The sequence below is a fragment of the Pristiophorus japonicus genome, chromosome 14 (genome assembly GCF_044704955.1).
Source record: "Pristiophorus japonicus isolate sPriJap1 chromosome 14, sPriJap1.hap1, whole genome shotgun sequence".
NCBI lineage: Eukaryota > Metazoa > Chordata > Chondrichthyes > Pristiophoridae > Pristiophorus > Pristiophorus japonicus.
This window is the reverse complement of record NC_091990.1, coordinates 169,530,611-169,551,975: the sequence shown is the minus strand read 5'-3', so window position 1 is coordinate 169,551,975 and position 21,365 is coordinate 169,530,611. Positions and strand designations below refer to the sequence as shown.

Here is a 21,365-nt window from a genome sequence, read left to right as displayed (position 1 = left end):
CTTATCGGATAAAGACCTCAAAACTCTCCTCCAAGAAGTACAAGATAGGACCATCACACTCCTGGGCCTTTCTTTCATCAAATTGGACACCAAAATTAATAGTGCTGCAGCAGGAAGCTGACATTGAATATCAACACCCTCAAGTCCAGGAATGATCAATAGTGCAGAAAATTAGATCATCACAAGGGTAGGCAAGGGCGTCTGTCACCCGCATGATATACGCCCTGAGAGCTTCCTGCCTAATGTTGTACAGATGCCTTGTGGCAGCCAGGAAGGTTGAAGAGCTTTAAAAGTCAAAAGTTGCTGTCAAGTTAATTGCCATTAACAGTGCAGTTGTAGTGGATTTTCATAATGAAGATGGCAGAGATGCCCAATGGTGACCTTGGAGAAGTGCAGCCGTTGATTGCACAACTCCTTGGCAAGATCCTTGCTAGGACAAGTGAGGCCTGTACACATGTTGGGGAGCGTAGTAACTGGTGGGCTTCTGTCCTTTGCCACACTGCCTGATTTTCCTGGCTTCGGCACACTGCCGCAAGTCCTCCTCCATTCTGATGGCACAGAGTAGTATGGCCATGTGTAAAGTCAACTTCAACTTCTGCATATAACACAAAGCGCACCTGACTCAGGAGTGCTTAATGCTAGCATCGAGTGTCCAAAATGGAGAACGTCCCAAGGCGCCTCACAGGAGTATTATGAGACAAAAAATTTGCCACCGGAAATAAATTAGGGCAGGTGACCAAAAGCTTGGTCAAAGAGATAGGTTTTAAGGAGCGCTTTAAAGGAGGAAAGAGAGATAGAGGCATGGAGAGGTTTAGACAGGGAGTTCCAGAGTTCAGGCTCTAGGCAACAGAAGGCACGGCCACCAATAGTTGAGCGACTATAAGCAGGGATGCTCAATTAGGGGAGCACAGATATCTCTGGGGGGTTGTGGGGCTGAAGGAGATTACAGAGATAGGGAGGGGTGAGGCCATGGAGGGATTTGAAAACAAAGATGAGAATTTTGAAATCGAGGCGTTGCTTAACCAGGTGCCAATGCAGGTCAGCAAGCACAGGGGTGATGGGTGAGCAAGACTTGGTGCGAGTTAGGACACAGGCAGCCGAGTTTTGGATGACCTCAAGTCTACGTCAGGTAGAATTTGGGAGGCCAGCCAGTAGTGCATTGGAAGTCAAGTCTAGAGGTAACAACGGCATGTATGAGGGTTTCAGCAGTGGTTGAGCTGAAGCCAAGGGTGGAGATGAGTGATGTTACGGTAGTGGAAGTAGGTGGTCTTCGTTAAGCTGCGGATATGTGGTCGAAAGCTCATTTCGGGGTCAAATATGAAACCAAGGTTGCTAACAGTGGTGGTTCAGCCTCAGACTTGGGGAGAGGGATGGAGTCAGTGGCTAGGGAACGGAGTTTGTGGCGGGGACCGAAAACAATGGCTTTGATCTTCCTAATATTTAATTAGAGAAAATTTCAGCTCACCCAGAACTGGATGTTGGACAAGTAATCTGACGATTTAGAAATCGTGGAGTGGTCGAGAGAAGTGGTGGTGAGGTAGAGCTGGGTCAGCATACATGTGGAAACGGACGCTGTGTTTTTGGATGATGTTGCCAAGGGGAAACATGTAGATGAGGAATAGGAGGGACCCAAGGATAGATCCTTGAGGGACACCAATATTCGTCCAATATAAATTATGATCAAAATGAACCAGATTGTAGCAGGTGGCTTTTGCTCCAAACGATTTCCACACAAGTTCTTGAACTTGGCTCGAGACCTCAGATTAAGGCATCTGAACCCAGATTGCATGCTTCCCCAAAGAAAGTGAAATAAAGTCAAACAGCGAGGAGCCTTGTAGCTATTCATATGCCTGAACTGATAGTTAAATAATGGGAATCACAGAGGAATGAGAGCAGAGTACTTGTTGGACTTGGTCAAAGAGGTGGGCTGTAAGGACTGTCTGAAATAGAGAGGCAGGGGGATGGGGTTAGTGTGCAGTTTACACAGCTGAATGGTGGGAGGGGGAAGAGGGACTGAGTCAAAGGAATGAAGAGTTCAGGAGGTTTGTAATGGCTGAAGGCATGGCCACCAATGGTGGGGCAGAGGGGGCTCTTGCTCAAGAGGTCGGAGTTAGAAGACTTGAGATTTTGGAGGGACTTGTAGATCTGGAAGTGGTTAGAGAAAGGAAGGGGTGAAGTGATAGACAAATAACACAAAGGGAAGGATTTTAAATTTGATTGTCGTAAAAACTCAATTGGTTCATGAGCAATGCTGTTCCAATGAAATTTTAAACCTTTTCAAGAATCCAACACAGAATGCTGGGTATTATCTCTAACTATCCTGCTGCAAGTAGTTTTGTAACAGATTTTGCCTCTGATTTTCATTTGATGAATTACTCAAGTAAATACAGGAAGCCTAAACAGTTTAAACATTATCACTTTTCATTTGATTTCTTTGACGTGGCTATATAGACGATCTCCTTTCGAAAAATAAAGTGCTATTCTTCTGACAGTCACCATCAGACTTGTACACACAGAGAGGAAGTGATACTGTCAGTCAAAGATCTAATGGTTTATTAGCTCTCATCTGCCTGTCCATTCTGTCCTCAGAAAGAAAGAGGGTTTCAAATTGCTAATGTCACTCCAGGGAGTGATGGTTGTGGCTTTCCATTTAAAATAGCAATGCTGGGCATCTTGGGTTTTAAAAAGCAGTAACTTGCTCTAATTGTACTTCTATCTCTCCACGAGCCAGCAAAATGAAAAGTTTGGAATATACGATAACATTTCAAAATACAAATTTTTTTGGAACTGATTTTAATTGAATTTTTTTTTTTTTATTTAAAAAAAGATTCGGTTGAATTTGCTGATTTCGCTTTGATCCTGGCAGGCATCGACTGTGGTGCACATGGTATGATTTCATTCATTTAAGTAACCGTCCTGAAAACTGGATGTGGCTGGGTATTCTGCAGTAAGTGACTAATCTCCTGATTCCCCAAAGCCTTTCTATTATCTACAAGACACAAGTCAGGAGTGTGATGGAATACTCTCCACTTGCCTGGATGAGTGCAGCTCCAACAACACTCAAAAAGCTCGACAGGACATCCAGGTCAAAGCAGCCCACTTGATTGGCACCCCATCCATCAGCTTAAACATTCACTCCCACCACCACCGGTGCACCATGTGTACCATCGACTAGATACACTGCAGCAACTAACTAAGGATCCCAAAAACCTCTACCCCATAGAAGGACAAGGGCATGGGAACACCACCACCAAGTTCCCCTCCAAGTCACACAGCATCCTTACTTGAAAATATATCGCAGTTCCTTCATCATCACTGGGTCAAAATCTGTGGTAGAGAATTCCACAGGTTCACCACTCTCTGGATGAAGAAGTTTCTCCTCATCTCGGTCCTAAATGGCTTACCCCTTATCCTTAGACTGTGACCCCTGGTTCTGGACTTCCCCAACATTGGGAACATTCTTCCTGCATCCAACCTGTCCAAACCCGTCAGAATTTTAAACGTTTCTATGAGGTCCCCTCTCATTCTTCTGAACTCCAGTGAATACAAGCCCAGTTGATCCAGTCTTTCTTGATAGGTCAGTCCCACCATCCCGGGAATCAGTCTGGTGAATCTTCGCTGTACTCCCTCAATAGCAAGAATGTCCTTCCTCAAGTTAGGAGACCAAAACTGTACACAATACTCCAGGTGTGGCCTCACCAAGGCCCTGTACAACTGTAGCAACACCTCCCTGCCCCTGTACTCAAATCCCCTCGCTATGAAGGCCAACATGCCATTTGCTTTCTTAATCGCCTGCTGTACCTGCATGCCAACCTTCAATGACTGATGTACCATGACACCCAGGTCTCGTTGCACCTTCCCTTTTCCTAATCTGTCACCATTCAGATAATAGTCTGTCTCTCTGTTTTTACCACCAAAGTGGATAACCTCACATTTATCCACATTATACTTCATCTGCCACGCATTTGCCCACTCACCTAACCTATCCAAGTCACTCTGCAGCCTCATAGCATCCTCCTCGCAGCTCACACTGCCACCCAATTTAGTGTCATCCGCAAATTTGGAGATACTACATTTAATCCCCTCGTCTAAATCATTAATGTACAATGTAAACAGCTGGGGCCCCAGCACAGAACCTTGCGGTACCCCACTAGTCACTGCCTGCCATTCTGAAAAGTACCCATTTACTCCTACTCTTTGCTTCCTGTCTGACAACCAGTTCTCAATCCACGTCAGCACACTACCCCCAATCCCATGTGCTTTAACTTTGCACATTAATCTCCTGTGTGGGACCTTGTCGAAAGCCTTCTGAAAGTCCAAATATACAACATCAACTGGTTCTCCTTTGTCCACTTTACTGGAAACATCCTCAAAAAATTCCAGAAGATTTGTCAAGCATGATCTCCGTTTCACAAATCCATGCTGACTTGGACCTATCATGTCACCATTTTCCAATGCGCTGCTATGACATCCTTAATAATTGATTCCATCATTTTACCCACTACTGAGGTCAGGCTGACCGGTCTATAATTCCCTGCTTTCTCTCTCCCTCCTTTTTTAAAAAGTGGGGTTACATTGGCTACCCTCCACTCGATAGGAACTGATCCAGAGTCAATGGAATGTTGGAAAATGACTGTCAATGCATCCGCTATTTCCAAGGCCACCTCCTTAAGTACTCTGGGATTCAGTCCATCAGGCCCTGGGGATTTATCGGCCTTCATCATCATAGGCAGTCCCTCGAAATCGAGGCAGACTTGCTTCCACTCTAAAGGTGAGTTCTCAGGTGACTGTACAGTCCAATATGGGAATTATAGTCTCTGTCACAGGTGGGACAGACAGTGGTTGAAGGAAAGGAGAGTCTGGTTTGCCACAGGCTCCTTCCACTGCCTGCGCTTGGTTTCTGCATGCTCTCGGCGACGAGACTCGAGGTGCCCTCCTGGATGCTCTTCCTCCACTTAGGGTGGTCATTGGCCAGGGACTCCCAGGTGTCAGAGGGGATGTTGCACTTTATCAAGGAGGCTTTGAGGGTGTCCTTGAAACGTTTCCTCTGCCCATCTGGGGCTTGCTTGCCTTGTAGGAGTTCCAAGTAGAGCGCTTGCTTTGGGAGTCTTGTGTCGGGCATTCGAACAATGTGGCTCAGTCAACGGAACTGACTGAGCATGGTCAGTGCTTTGATGTTGGGGATGTTGGCCTGATTGAGAACACTGATATTGGTGAGTCTGTCCTCCCAGAGGATTTGCATGATCTTGCGGAGACATCACTGGTGGTATTTCTCCAGCACTTTGAGGTGTCTACTGTATATGATCCATGTCTCTGAGCCATACACAAGGGCAGGTATCACAAAGCCCTGTAGACCATAAGCTTGGTGGTAGATTTGAGGGCCTGCTCTTGGTACACTCTCTTCCTCAGGCGGCTGAAGGCTTCGCTGGTGCACTGGTGCCGGTGTTGAACCTCGTCGTCGATGTCTGCCCTTGCTGATAATAGGCTCCCGAGGTATGGAAAGTGGTCCATGTTGTCCAGGGCCGCGCCGTGGATCTTGATGACCAGATGGGGGGTGGCAGTGCTGTATGGCGGGGTCAGGTTGGTGGAGGACCTTTGTCTTACGGATGTTTAGTGTAAGGCCCATGCTTTCGTACGCCTCGGTGAAGATGTTGATGATGACTTGGAGTTCAGCCTCTGAATGTGCGCAGACGCAAGCGTCGTCCGCATACTGTAGTTCGACGACAGAGGATGGGACGGTCTTGGATCTAGCCTGGAAGCGACGGAGGTTGAACAGGTTCCCACTGGTTCTATAGTTTAGTTCCTCTTCAGCAGGGAGCTTGTTGAATGAGAGGTGGAGCACTGCAGTGAGGAAGATCAAGAAGAGGGTTGGCGTGATGACACAATCCTGCTTGACCCCGGTCTGGACGGTGATTGGGTCTGTGGTGGATCCATGGTCAGGACCATGGCTTGCATGTCGTCGTGGAGCAGGCGGACAGCACACGGACAGCAGCGGTTGAAGGCTGCGGCTCACCACCGTCTTCTCAAGGGCAATAAATGCTGACCATGAATGAATAAATAAAAAAAATGTGCGTTTCCTGAGGAATCTTGCAATACAGTGATTTAGACACTTTACTTTAGGAGCAGGAGCAGGCCATATGGCCCCAAGAGTCTGCTCTGTCATTCAATAAGATCATGCCTGATCTACCTCAACTCCACTTTCCTGCTCTATCCCCGCATCCTTTGATTCCTCTAAAATCCAGGGAGCCAAAATTGTCCCCCTCAAGGTTCATTACCGCCTCTAAGAGGGTTTCCACCCCACCTGTGTTCCCGCCCCGTCGGGCATGCACCGACCCCATACCGTCTGGTGGCGACTCCTTTCCGCCCCGCGAGGGAAATTGTCCTGCTAGAACGGAGCTTTTCCCGGCGGGAAGCTGCCAGTGGCTGGGCGGCGCATCTGCCCTTAAAGGAGAGGGTGCGTTGCCGCGGCCGCCATTTTATTTTATTTGTCAGCCAACTCTGAAGTCGGCCCGACAATGGTGGCCATGGGTTCAGCCGGGACCCCTCTTGGGTGCTGGACCGCAGGGTGAAGCACTCCTTAGTGGCCCAGTGGGTGCCACTAAAGTGGCTGCAGAGCTCGCAGTGGCCCTCCCCTTTAATTGAAGGGGAGAGACGTTGCTATATGTCACTGCGACAGTGACGTGCTCAGTGTGGCACTGATGGCACTGCCTGCCTTCCGCCCCACTACCGCCCGAAACACTGTCCCAAAGAAATCACAGAGGAAAAGTGGGCAAAATCCCTCTATTCTCCGCGCCATGGATTGGGGCGGAGAATAATCATTCAAATTGAATTGTGCGCCCCGAGTGGAGGGCAATTTCGGCCCCCAAAAATCTATCTATCCTGGCCTTGAATATATTCAACAACTGAGAATCCACAGCCCTCTGCCTCAGAAAATTACAAAGATTCACAATCCTCTACGTGAAGAAATTACTCCTCATCTCAGTCTTAAAAGGCCGACGCCTTATCCTGAGACTGTGCCCCCTAGTTCTAGACTCTCCAGCCATGGGAGACAATCTCTCAGCATCTAACTTGTCAATCTCCCTCAGAATCTTATATGTTTCAATGAGATCACCTCTCATTCTTCTAAACTCCAGAGTGTATAGACCCAATCTACTCAATCTCTCCTCATAGATGACAACCCTCTCGTCCCAGGGATCAATCGAGTGAACCTTCATTGCATTGCCTCCAAGGCAAATAGATCCTTCCTTAGATAAGGAGCACAAAATTGCGCACAGTACTCCAGATGTGGTCCCATCAAAGCCCTGTATAATTGCAGCAAGATCTCCTTACTCATGTACTCCAACCCTCTAGCAATAAAGGCCAACATGCCATTTGCCTTCCTAATTGCTTGCTGTACCTGCATGCTAACTGTCTTTCTTGTACTAGGACACCTAAATCTCGCTGAACACCAACATTTAATAGTTGCTCACCATTTTAAAAATATTCTGGTTTTCTATTCTTTCTACCAAAGTGAATAACCTCACATTTCCCTACATTATACTCCATCTGCCACCTTATTGCTCACTCACTTAACTTGTCTATATCCCCTTGCAGGCTCTTTGGGTCTTCCTCACAGCTTACTTTCCCACCTAACTTTGTACCATCTGCAAATTTGGATACATTGTACTCGGTCCCTTCATCAAAGTCATTAATATAGATTGTAAATTGCTTAGGCACAAGCACCAATCCTTGCAGCAGCCTATTCTGTTTTCTGTCCGTTAACCAATCCTCTATCCATGCTAATATGTTACCTCCAAACCCATGAGCCCTTATCTTAGACAACAACCTTTTATGTGGCACCTTATTGAATGCCTTTTGAAAATCCAAATGTACTACATCCACTGGTTCCCCTTTATTGACCCTGCTAGTCTATCACAGGTGGGGCAGACGGTGGTTGAAGGGATGGGTGGGTGAGGTGCCTGGGTTGTCGCGCGCTCCTTCTGCTGTTTGCACTTGACTTCTGCGTGCTCCCGGCGAAGAGACGCGAGGTGTTTGGTGCCTTCTCGGAGCTTCTCCTCCACTTTGAATGGTCTTGGGCCAGGGACTCCCAGGTGTCGGTGGGGATGTTGCATTTTTTCAAGCAGGCTTTGAGGGTGTCCTTGAAGTGTTTCCTCTGCCCACCTGGGACTCGCTTGCCTTGTCAGAGCTCTGAGTAGAGCTCTTGTTTTGGGAGTCTAGTATCGGGCATGCAGACGATGTGGCCCGTCCATTGGAGCTGATCAAGCGTGGTCAATGCTTTGATGCTAGGGATGTTGGCCTGAGTGAGAACAGTGAAGTGAGTGCGCCTATCCTGCCAATGGATTTGCAGGATCTTGTGGAGGCAGCATTGGTGGTACTTCTCCAGTGCTTTGAGGTGCCTTCTGTACATAGTCCATGTTTCTGAATAACGTAGGAGGGCGGGTATCATTACTGCTCTGTAGACCATGAGCTTGGTGCCGAGTTTGAGGTCCTGGTCTTCAAACACTCTCTTCCTCAGGCAACCGAAGGCTGCACTGACACACTGAAGGTGGTGTTGGACTTAGTCATCGACGTCAGCCCCTGTTGACAGTAGGCTTCCGAGGTATGGAAAATGATCCACCTTGTCCAAGGCCTTGTCATGGATTTTGATAATCGGGGTGGGGGGGGTGGGCAGTACTTTGTGGCAGGGGCAGGTTGATAGAGAACCTTTGTTTTACAGATGTTTAGTGTAAGGCCCATACTCTTGTACGCTTCGGTGAAGAGGGGACAGAGTGTAGTGTAACAAAATTTGCAGATGACACAAAGATTAGTGGGAAAGCGGGTTCTGTAGAGGACACAGAGAGGCTGCAAAGAGATTTAGATAGGTTAAGCGAATGAGCTAAGGTTTGGCAGATGGAATACAATGTCTGAAAGTGTGAGGTCATCCACCATGGGGAAAAAAACAGTAAAAGGGAATATTATTTGAATGGGGAAGAATTACAACATGCTGAGGTGCATCGGACCTGGGGGTCCTTGTGCATGAATCCCAAAAGTTAGTTTGCAGGTGCAGCAGGTAATCAGGAAGGCGAATGGAATGTTGGCCTTCATTGCGAGAGGGATGGAGTACAAAAGCAGGGAGGTCCTGCTGCAACTGTATAGGTTATTGGTAAGGCCGCACCTGGAGTACTGCGTGCAGTTTTGGTCACCTTACTTAAGGAAGGATATACTGGGTTTGGAGGGGGTGCAGAGACGATTCAATAGGCTGATTCCGGAGATGAGGGGGTTACCTTTTGATGATAGATTGAGTAGACTGGGTCTTTAATCGTTGAGAGTTCAGAAGAATGAGGGGTAATCTTATAGAAACATTTAAAATAATGAAAAGGATAGACAAGATAGAGGTGGAGAGGTTGTTTCTACTGGTCGGGGAGACTAGAACTAGGGGACACAGCCTCAAAATACGGGGGAGCCAATTTAAAACCGAGTTGAGAAGGAATTTCTTCTCCCAGAGGGTTGTGAATCTGTGGAATTCTCTGCCCAAGGAAGCAGTTGAGGCTAGCTCATTGAATGTATTCAAGTCACGGATAGATAGACTTTTAACCAATAAGGGAATTAAGGATTACGGGAGCGGGCGGGTAAGTGGAGCGGAGTCCACGGCCAGATCAGCCATGATCTTATTGAATGGCGGAGCAGGCTCGAGGGGCTAGATGGCCTACTCCTGTTCCTAATTCTTATGTAAGGTACTGACGATGGTGATGGTTTGGAGTTCAACCTCCGAGTGTGCGCAAACACAAGCGTGGTCTGCATACTGTAATTCAATGACAGAGGATGGGATGACCTTGGATCTGGATTGGAGGTGACGGAGGTTGAACAATTTTCTGTTTGTTCTGTAGATTAGCTCCACTCCAGCGGGGAGCTTATTGAGGATGAGATGGAGCACTGCAGTAAGGAAGATCAAGAAGAGCGTTGGTGCGATGACACAGCCTTGCTTGATCCAGGTCCATATGTGAATTGGGTCTGTGGTGGATCCGTTGGTCAGGATCACGGCTTGCATGTCATCGTGAAGCAGATGGAGGATGGTGACAAACTTTTCAGGGCATCCAAATTTGAGGAGGACACTCCATAATCCCTCACGGTTGACAGAGTCGAAGGCCTTTGTGAGGTCAAAGGTGGCCATGTACAGAGGTTGGTGCTGCTTTCTGCATCTCTCTTGAATTTGATGCGTGGTGAAGATCATGTCCATTGTGCCCCTTAGTGTGCGGAATCCACATTGCGACTCTGGGAGGAGCTCTTCAGCTACTGGGAAAAGACGATTGAGGAGGATTCTTGCGATGATTTTCCCTGTGTCAGACAGGAGGGAAACTCCTCTGTAGTTACCGCAATCGGACTTGTCACCTTTCTTGAAATGGTTACAATTATGGCATCTCTGAGATCCCTTGGCATGCTCTCCTTCTTCCAAATGAGAAATTAGTTCATGGATTCGTGCCAATAGTGCTTCTCCACTATGCTTTAGTGCTTCAGCAGGGATTCCATCTGCTCCTGAGGCCTTGTTGTTCTTCAGTTGTCGGATGGCTTTTTCAACCTCATGCCAGGCAGGTAGCATGCTGCGGGATGGAGTCGAGGACACTCACGTCGAAGACAGAGTCTCGGTGAAGGAGATCTTCGAAGTGCTCCTCCCATCGGGCACTGACTGCCTCTCTGTCCTTGATGAGTATCTCTCCGTTCTTGGCTCGCAGTGGGTTGGACCTTGGGCCGAAGGTGGTCTTGACTGTGCTAAAGAATTCACGCACGTCGTGGTTGTCGGCTAGTTGCTGAATCCCCTGTACTTTTCCCACCCACCATCTGTTCTTTAGGTCACGCATTTTCTGTTGGACCTCGGCCTTCAGATGTCTATCGAGCTGCTTTCTTGCTCTCGTGTTGTGTTGCTGTTTCCAGTTCAAGAATACCTTGCACTTGCGGCTTAATAGCTCCTGGATCTCCTAGTCATTCTCGTCGAACCAGTCTTGGTGTTTCCTGGTCGAGTGACCAAGTGTCGCTTATCTGTCTTCATACCTTTGAATCTAACTTCCCAATCTACCTTAGCCAACTCGCCCCTCATACCTATGTAATTGGCTTTGTTTACATTTAAGACTCTAATTTTGGTTAAGAATTGCCAATTTGATTTCCCAATCTTTATGCAGATTAACGTCCCCCTATTAGTTCTTGATTAATACTTTGTCCAATGGTATAGCTACTGTTTGGGGTCCTGTAAAGTACTCCCATCACTTTTTCTGCCCCATTTTATTTCTTTTCTCCAACCATATTGATTATACTTACTTGATCTTCTGAGCCAAGATCCTTTCTCACTACTGTCCTTATGTCATCTTTATTTATCAGGGCTACCCACCGACAGCCACCCCCATGCCACCCCTTCCAGTCTGCTTGTCTTTTCGAAACATCAAGTATCCTGGAATATTTAGTTCCCAACCCTGATCACCTTACAACCTTGTCTGTGTAATGCTTATTAGATCAAACCCATTTTTCTCTTATTTGTGCCATTAATTCGTCTACCTTGTTACGGATGCTTCGTGCATTCGGGTAAATAGCCTTTAGTTTGAACTTTTTACTATTATTCCCTGCTTTCACCTTATTTGCTGATGCACTATTACCGTTAAACTCTCTGTCCCTTCCTATCACACAATGCTCACCTTTACCCAATTCACTACACTGTTCTATTGCCTTGACATTTCTGTTTAGATTACTAAATTTCCCCACTACTTGCCCCCAGCCCCAACCTTTTTGGTTTAAAGCCCTAGTTATTTGATTTGCCAGGACCCAGCCCAGATTAAGTGGAATCCGTATCAACGGAACAGCTCCATCTTTCCACAGTACTGATGCCACTGATTGCTTTCCTCCTCTGGGAGATTTCTACAATTCAAATTGGCTTCTTTGTATTTTTTTTAATTCACTTTGATGGGGCAGTCAAAAGGTTCTCTAATCATTTGTATTCCATACCTGGTTTCTAGAAGGAGCCCAAGTGGTGATATGCATACTACACATCATCCTTTTGCACACTCCAGGGAATGCCCTGTACATTCACTTATTTTGGATTGACCTACATCAGTGAGTCACTACTCCTCTCGAGAAAGACCATATACAGTAGACACCTCAAAGCGCTGGAGAAGTACCACCAATGCTACTTCCGCAAGATCCTACAAATCCACTGGGAGGATAGACGCACCAATGTCAATGTTCTTGCTCAGGCCAACATCCCCAGCATCGAAGCACTGACCACACTTGACCAGCTCCATTGGACGGGCCACATCGTCCGCATGCCCGACCCGAGACTTCCTAAGCAAGTGCTCTACTTGGAACTCCTACACGGAAAGCGAGCCCCAGGTGAGCAGAGAAAACATTTCAAGGACACCCTCAAAGCCTCCTTGATAAAATGCAACATCCCCACCAGCACCTGGGAATCCTTGGCCCAAGACCACCCTAAGTGGAGGAAGTGCATCCGGGAGGGCGCTGAGCATCTCGAGTCTCGTCGCCGAGAGCATGCAGAAATCAAGCGCAGACAGCGGAAGTGCAGCAAACCAGTCCCACCCACCCTTCCTTCAACCACTGTCTGTCCCACCTGTGAGAGGGACTGTGGTTCTCGTATTCGACTGTTCAGTCACCTGAGAACTCACCTTTAGAGTGGAAGCAAGTATTCCTGCATTAGAAGGGATTGCCTATGATGATGATGATTACTCCTCTCATTCTATCAGACAAGCTTTAAAAAAGAAATCTGGCAAACATACAAATCACAAATTTTGTTTTCAGAGCAACACAATATTGCCACCCAGCTATGTAAAAATGCATTGGATAACAATATGGCTTTGGGTCTACTTGTGACCCACTTCTGCTCTATCTGTTGCCTTTGGCAGAGTTCCTGCTTGGTATGTCGCTGGTGTCATATTCACAGCCTGTTCAGCTCTGAAAAATTCATTGAACTGGGATTCATCACTGTTGCACCTCCTCCTTTTGCTCATTAGCAAGGAGACAATGATATTCCTTCAAACGAGCTCGAGCTTTTCTATGCCCCTTCCGCAGCCTGGAAATTACCTGGCCTCCAATCAGCAAATACCATGGCTGCATAACTGAAATTAGGAGCACTGACCCGTTCCCATTGCTTCAAGGCAGTGTGTTGAGAGCATTTGTGACAGTGGCCCTGGATAAGACACTATCTTAATAATTCAGACACTGTCTGGATAAGAATGATGCTGTTCGCTTAAAACAAAATAGTGAATGATAAGTGATTGTGGATTCCTTTCGATAGCTTCTTCATGAGACTGATATCGATCCACGATTAATACAAAGATTTAGAGAAAGGGACTGCATGTCAATCTAACTTTTTCTACTCCTGGCCTTGAATAAGTTAAATTCTTTTGAGGAATGTCCTCTAGTGACATATGAGGAGAGACTGGATCGACTGGGCCTGTATTCACTGGAGTTTAGAAGAATGAGAGGGGATCTCATAAAAACATATAAAAAATTCTGACGGGATTGGACAGGTTAGATGCAGGAAGAATGTTCCCGATGTTGGGGAAGTCCAGAACCAGGGGTCACAGTCTAAGAATAAGGGGTAAGCCATTTAGGACCGAGATGAGGAGAAACTTCTTCACTCAGACAGTTGTTAACCTGTGGAATTCTCTACCACAGAAAGTTGTTGAGGCCAGTTCGTTAGATATATTCAAGAGGGAGTTAGATATGGCCCTTATGGCTAAAGGGATCAAGGGGTATGGAGAGAAAGCAAGAAAGGGATACTGAGGTGAATGATCAGCCATGATCTTATTGAATGGTGGTGCAGGCTCGAAGGACCGAATGGCCTACTCCTGCACATACGTTTCTATGTTTAGTGGTGATGGCCCAGCATTTTGGTTCAGTCTATATGTATTACAATAGTCTTAAGTCTTTGTGGGTTCAAAACCCACTTCAGCAAACTTTTGGCTCAGGGAAGATGGCTGGCAACTGAGTCAAACTGACACTAAAATGTTAACCTTCAGCACAAAATCTAAGCTGTCAGCATGTATTAGCAAAGGGCTGCTGTCTTTTGGATGAGACTTTAAACTAAGGCCCCATCTGCTTGTTAAGATTGATTTTGAAGATCTGACATTATTTGAGAAGGGTTTAGAAACTTTAATTTTGAAACTGTGTCCTGGTTTCTAAGACAGAAGGGACTGAATGAGGAGGAGAATAAATGGGGTTGATCTGTGAAAGAGAGAGGGGCTTGTTGGGCATGATGGTCTTTTCTGTATCTAAAAAAATCTTTTTGTCTTATTATTGTAATTGCGCTATAATCAGTCTCACACACTGGATATTACAATCACATAATACTAATGTTACATGACACTCAAAGAGAAGTGGTCAATACAGTGGAACAACATAATAGTCAGCTCCATTATAAATGTGTGACTTTTTCGTGCTCATCAAGATGAGGGATATTAGCTGAGGTATGGAAGGTTATTTTCAATTATGCAATGTCAGTAGCAGCATTATCAGATCAAGTATAGCACAGGATAGCTGCAGAGTTATGTTACTCTTTCCCTATCAAGGTGCCTTTACTCTGATGTTAAAAAACATCCCCACTGTAAGTGTGACATTTTTCATTGTTCACATTAGCGATCTTAGGGTTTTGAAAGTGCAACTGCCATTTTTATGCCAAATTTGAAAGGTTTTTATTTCCCTGTGGGCCCACATCCACGAAGAACTGATATGAGATCATCCAAGCTCATTTTGCCGAGAGCCATTACAGCCAGTAGAGAGAGGAGACTTTCAACCCGTCAGTCTGACCTCAATTTCAACTCAGATTCCAGAAGTAAAAGGACAAAATACTAACACAGTGCAGCACCCAGACCCAATTTTACACATTTCTGTATTTTGTTTAGTTAGCTTGGGGCAAAATCAGTTTGGCAAATACCTTGTTTAGTCCATCCATTACAATGTGAGGCAGGTGCTCGTTCAGCATGGCAGGCGAAATGATGACCTCATCCAATGTCTTGTTGTCACTCCAAATAGCATAGTAAGTCGACTCTTCCTGTCCGCAGAAACTGTGCAAATTGAGATGATTAGACAACAAAGGAGAATCACATCAGAACCCCCTCGATCCTCACCCCCCACCCGCTCTTTCTAAATAAATCAGCAGGGCAGGTAGAAAACAGTTGGTGGATCTTGTCTCTATGAAAAATAGGGAATGTTTAAAGGACACTGTTTTGCTGATCACAAAGGCAACACCGGTAAATGCACAACTATTAATTTGTTAAATTAGCCATGTGATGGCTAGTGTCAGCTGTGGCTCAGTGAGTAGCACACTCGCCTCGGAGTCAGAAGATTGTGGGTTCAGGTCCCACTCAAGGGACTTGAACACAAAAAAATCGAGGTCGAGGGAGCACTGAACTGTCGGAGGTGCCGTCTTTCGGATGAGACGTTAAACCGAGGCCCCGTCTGCCTTCTTGAGTAGACGTAAAAGATCCCAGCGAACTATTTTGAAGAAGAGCAGGGGAGTTATCTCCGGTGTCCTGGCCAATATTTATCCCTCAATCAACATAACAAAAAAAAAGATTATCTGGTCATTATCACATTGCCGTTTGTGGGAGCTTGCTGGGCACAAATTGGCTGCCGCGTTTCCGACATTACAAGAGTGACAACATATCAAAAGTAATTCATTGGCTGTAAAGTGCTTTAGGACGTCCGGTGGTCGTGAAAGGCACTATATAAATCCAAGTCTTTCAAATCTTTCTTTTAAACATACAAGCTTGTCTGAGGTTAACTCATTCTTTTTCATAATTTCAAAATTCAAAAATTCAGTCTTTCCTTCCTGCTACAATCTTCAAGCTTGGTGGCACTACCTCCTGTGCAATACCAGGTCAGAATTTTGTGTCAAAATAATAAGGTGGCCATGGCGCTTTTCATTATTTATGCATAAATGATACAGCAACTTCAGACGAGGGGCAGACATTCCATCTAACTCAAATGTCCAAAAGTTACTGTCTGTGTTACATAGAAACATAGAAAATAGGTGTAGGAGTAGGCCATTCGGCCCTTCGAGCCTGCACTGTCATTCAATGAATTCATGGCTGAACATGCAACTTCAGTACCCTATTCCTACTTTCTCGCAATACCCCTTGATCCCCCGAGTAGTAAGGACTACAGCTAACTCCTTTTTGAATATATTTAGTGAAGTAGCTTCAACAACTTTCTGTGGTAGAGAATTCCACAGATTCACCACTCTCTGGGTGAAGAAGCTTCTCCTCATCTGGCTTACCCCTTATCCTCAGACTGTGACCCCTAGTTCTGGACTTCCCCAACATTGGGAACATTCTTCCTGCATCTAACCTGTCTAAACCTGTCAGAATTTTAAACATTTCTGAGATCCCCTCTCATTCTTCTGAACTCCAGTGAATACAAGCCCAGTTGATCCAGTCTTTCTTGATATGTCAGTCCCGCCACCCCGGGAATCAGTCTGGTGAACCTTCGCTGCACTCCCTCAATAGCAAGAATGTCCTTCCTCAAGTTAGGAGACCAAAACTGTACACAATACTCCAGATGTGGCCTCAACAAGACCCTGTACAACTGCAGTAACACCTTCCTGCCCCTGTACTCAAATCCCCTCACTATGAAGGCCAACATGCCATTTGCTTTCTTAACCGCCTGCTGTACCTGCATGCCAACCTTCAATGACTGATGCACCATGACACCCAGGTCTCGTTGCACCTCCCCTTTTCCTAATCTGTCACCATTCAGATGATAGTCTGTCTCTCTGTTTTACCACCAAAGTGGATAACCTCACATTTATCCACATTACACTTCATCTGCCATGCATTTGCCCACTCATCTAACCTATCCAAGTCACTCTGCAGCCTCATAGCAACCTCCTCGCAGCTCACACTGCCACCCAACTTAGTGTCATCCGCAAATTTGGAGATACTACATTTAATCCACTCGTCTAAATCATTAATGTACAATGTAAACAGCTGGGGCCCCAGCACAGAACCTTGCGGTACCCCACTAGTCACTGCCTGCCATTCTGAAAAGTACCCATTTACCCCTACTCTTTGCTTCCTGTCTGCCAACCAGTTCTCAATCCACGACAGCACACTACCCCCAATCCCATGTGCTTTAACTTTGCACATTAATCTCTTGTGTGGGACCTTGTTGAAAGCCTTCTGAAAGTCCAAATATACCACATCAACTGGTTCTCCCTTGTCCATTCTACTGGAAACATCCTCAAAAAATTCCAGAAGATTTGTCAAGCATGATTTCCCTTTCACAAATCCATGCTGACTTGGACCTATCATGTCACCTCTTTCCAAATGCGCTGCTACGACATCCTTAATAATTGATTCCATCATTTTACCCACTACCGATGTCAGACTGACTGGTCTATAATTCCCTGTTTTCTCTCTCCCTCCTTTTTTAAAAAGTGGGGTTACATTGGCTACCCTCCACTCCATAGGAACTGATCCAAAGTCTATGGAATGTTGGAAAATGACTGTCAATGCATCCGCTATTTCCAAGGCCACCTCCTTAAATACTCTGGGATGCAGACCATCAGGCCCTGGGGATTTATCTGCCTTCAATCCCATTAATTTCCCCAACACAATTTCCCAACTAATAAGGATTTCCCTCAGTTCCTCCTTCTTACTAGACCCTCTGACTCCTTTTATATCCGGAAGGTTGTTTGTGTCCTCCTTATTGAATACCGAATCAAAGTACTTGTTCAATTGGTCTGCCATTTCTTTGTTCCCTGATATGACTTCCCCTGATTCTGACTGCAGGGGACCTACGTTTGTCTTTACTAACCTTTTTCTCTTTACATATCTAGAGAAGCTTTTGCAGTCTGTCTTAATGTTCCCTGCAAGCTTCTTCTCGTACTCTATTTTCCCTGCCCTAATCAAACCCTTTGTCCTCCTCTGCTGAGTTCTAAATTTCTCCCAGTCCCCGGGTTCGCTGCTATTTCTGGCCAATTTATATGCCACTTCCTTGGCTTTAATACTATCCCCGACTTCCCTTGATAGCCACGGTTGAGCCACCTTCCCTTTTTTATTTTTACGCCAGACAGGGATGTACAATTGTTGTAGTTCATCCATGCGGTCTCTAAATGTCTGCCATTGCCCATCCACTGTCAACCCCTTAAGTATCATTCACCAATCTATCCTAGCCAATTCACACCTCATACCTTCAAAGTTACCCTTCTTTACGTTCTGGACCATGGTCTCTGAATTAACTGTTTCATTCTCCATCCTAATGTAGAATTCTACCATGTTATGGTCACTCTTCCCCAAGGGGCCTCGCACAACAAATTTTCTAATTAATCCCCTCTCATTACACAACACCCAATCTAAGATGGTCTCCCCCCTAGTTGGTTCCTCGACATACTGGTCTAGAAAACCATCCCTTATGCACTCCAGGAAATCCTCCTCCACCGTATTGCTTCCAGTTTGGTTAGCCCAATCTATATGCATATTAAAGTCACCCATGATAACTGCTGCACCTTTATTGCATGCACCCCAATTTCCTGTTTGATGCCCTCCCCAACATCACTACTACTGTACACAACTCCCACTAACGTTTTTTGCCCTTTGGTGTTCTGCAGCTCTACCCATATAGATTCCACATCATCCAAGCTAATGTCCTTCCTAACAATTGCATTAATCTCCTCTTTAACCAGCAATGCTACCCCACCTCCTTTTCCTTTTATTCTATCCTTCTTGAATGTTGAATACCCATGGATGTTGAGTTCCCAGCCCTGATCATCCTAGAGCCACGTCCCTGTAATCCCAATCGCATCATATCTGTTAACATCTATTTGCACAGTTAATTCATCCACTTTATTACGGATACTCTTTGCATTAAGACACAAAGCCTTCAGGCTTGTTTTTTTTAATACCCTTTGTCCTTGTAGAATTATGATGTAGTGTGGCCCTTTTTGTTTCTTGCCTTTGTTTACTTGGCCTTCCACTATTGCTTTTTACCTTTCTACCATGTTTCTGACTCCATATTACTTCGCCCTGTCTCGCTGCATAGGTTCCCAGCCCCCTGCCATATTAGTTTAAACACTCCCGAACTGCATTAGCAAATGTTACCTCCAGGACATCAGTTCCAGTCCTGCCCAAGTGCAGACCGTCCCTTTTGTACAGGTCCCACTTCCCCCAGAACTGGTTCCAATGTCCCAGGAATTTGAATCCCTCCCTCTTGCACCACTGCTCAAGCCACGTATTTATTCTAACTATCCTGCTCCCTCTACTCTGATTAGCATGTGGCACTGGAAGCAATCCAGAGATTACTACATTTGAGGTCCTACTTTTTAATTTAACTCCTGGCTCCCTAAATTAAGCTTGTAGGACCTCTTCCCGCTCCTTACCTATATCGATGGTACCTACATGTACCACGACAACTGGCTGTTCACCCTCCCTCTCCAGAATGCTCTGCAGCCGCTCCGAGACATCCTTGACCCTTGCACCAGGGAGGCAACATACCAACCTGGAATCTCGGTTGCGGCCGCAGAAACTCCTATCTATTCCCCTTACAATAGAGTCCCCTATCACTATAGCTCTCCCACTCTATTTCCCGCTCTTCTGTGCAGCAGAGCCACCCATGGTGCCATGAACCTGGCTGCTGGTGCCTTCCCCTGGTAAGTCATCTCCCCCAACAGTATCCAAAACGGTATTTCTGTTTTGGAGGGAGATGACCGCAGGGGATTCCTGCACTACTTTCCTGCTCTTGCCTTGTCTCTTGGTCACCCATTCGCTATCTGTCCTAACCCTTAACTGCGATGTGACCAACTCACTAAATGTGCTATCCACAAAATTCTCAGCATCGCGCATGCTCCAGAGTGAGTCCATCCGCAGCTCCAGTGCCGCCATGCGGTCTGTCAGGAGCTGCAGCTGGACACACTTCCCGCACACATAGTAGTCAGGGCCACTGGAAGTGTTGTGCCGCTCCACCGTCAACTTTGCGAAAACTTCATCGCTGCCTCAATCACCATTAAATATTGTGAAGTTACTGTATGTGTGTGTTGGTTACAAACTTAACTTGCCACCAGAAGTTAAGCCTTGTTTATTTCAGTCTACGTACCGTTTTAACGGCATGGTAAGTGTTAATTACTGCCAGTTAACCTCTCTGGCACTGAAAATTAACTGTTACAAGTGTGGAATCTCATTCCTCACATTCTTATTTTTTCTCCATCTTTTTTATCCCTCCTCTCTAACAATTTAATCTTTCTTTCCCTCTCTTTACTTCTCTCACTGCGCCTGATTTGGCATCGAATTTACCCACTCTAACTTACACTGCCTGCTCAGTCCTCACGCTGTTAATTTCACAATCTTTCAATCAGATTAGTTAAGGAGATATGCAGTTGGTTACCCCGTCGACTCAGGACCCAGATGCCGGGTTTCCTTAGCTGCGACATTTTGAGCTCGCACTTTCAGCAACTTGCAAAAAATAAAAAAGCTTAAACATGCAAGGGCAGGTCTAACTAACAGTAGACACCATTAAATGCCCTGCCACAGCAATTATAGCCCAATGTATCAGATTTCATTTCCAAATCTGGTTTGCTCTTTGCTGCTGCAGGTCCCAATTTCTGCTATTAGATGGTGACAGAGAGCTTTCGAAGCACTTTTATGCCACCTGGCAGACCAGAGTATTGCATGGAGTTAGAAACATAAGGAACAGGAGTAGGCCATTCAGCTCTGCATCACTAATTTGCATCTCAACACCATTTTCACGCCTTCGCTCCATATCCATTACCTAACAAAAATCGATCATTCTCAATCTGTCTTGAAAACTCCAATTGTCCCAGTATCCACAGCCTTTTGGGGAAGAGTTACACATTTCTACTACCTTTTGTTTGAAGAAGTGCTTTCTGATCTCGCTCCTGAACAGCCTAGCTCTAATTTTAAATTCATGTCCCATTGTTCCTGATTGCCCCACAATAGCTTCTCCGCATCTACTTCGCAAATCAGTTTAACATTCGAACACCTCGATTCGATCACACCTCAATCTCCTATACTCAAGGGAATACAAGCAAAGTTTATTCAAATTGTTCTCATAAATTAACCCTCTAAGCCTGGGTAGTATTCTGCTAATTCTGCGCTGCATCCCCCTCCAAGGACAGCATATAATTTCTGAGGTGTGGTACCCAAAATTGAATGCAGTACTCTAGATGTGGTCTTACCAAGCCTCTGTAAAACTGAAGCATCACTTCCTCCCTTTGCACTCCAGCCCCCTTGAGATAAAGGCCAACATTTCACGAACCTTTTTTTGATTGTTTTTGTACTGGTCTACTGGCTTTTAATGATTTGTGTACTTGGACTACCAAATCTCTTTGCTCCGCTACATCCTTACTTTCTCACCATTTAGAAAATACTCCTGTT

General features: G+C 45.7%; 1 protein-coding gene across 7 annotated transcripts in view; it reads right to left on the bottom strand.

Annotated features, from left to right (window-relative positions):
- dagla (diacylglycerol lipase, alpha) overlaps nt 1-21,365 on the bottom strand; it is a 519,984-nt gene that overhangs the window by 43,664 nt on the left and 454,955 nt on the right. For all 7 annotated transcript variants that reach the window (XM_070899843.1, XM_070899842.1, XM_070899844.1 and 4 more), the window contains one exon: nt 14,912-15,041. In XM_070899843.1, the coding sequence (XP_070755944.1) occupies nt 14,912-15,041 (130 nt within the window). The remainder of the gene's footprint in view (nt 1-14,911; nt 15,042-21,365) is intronic.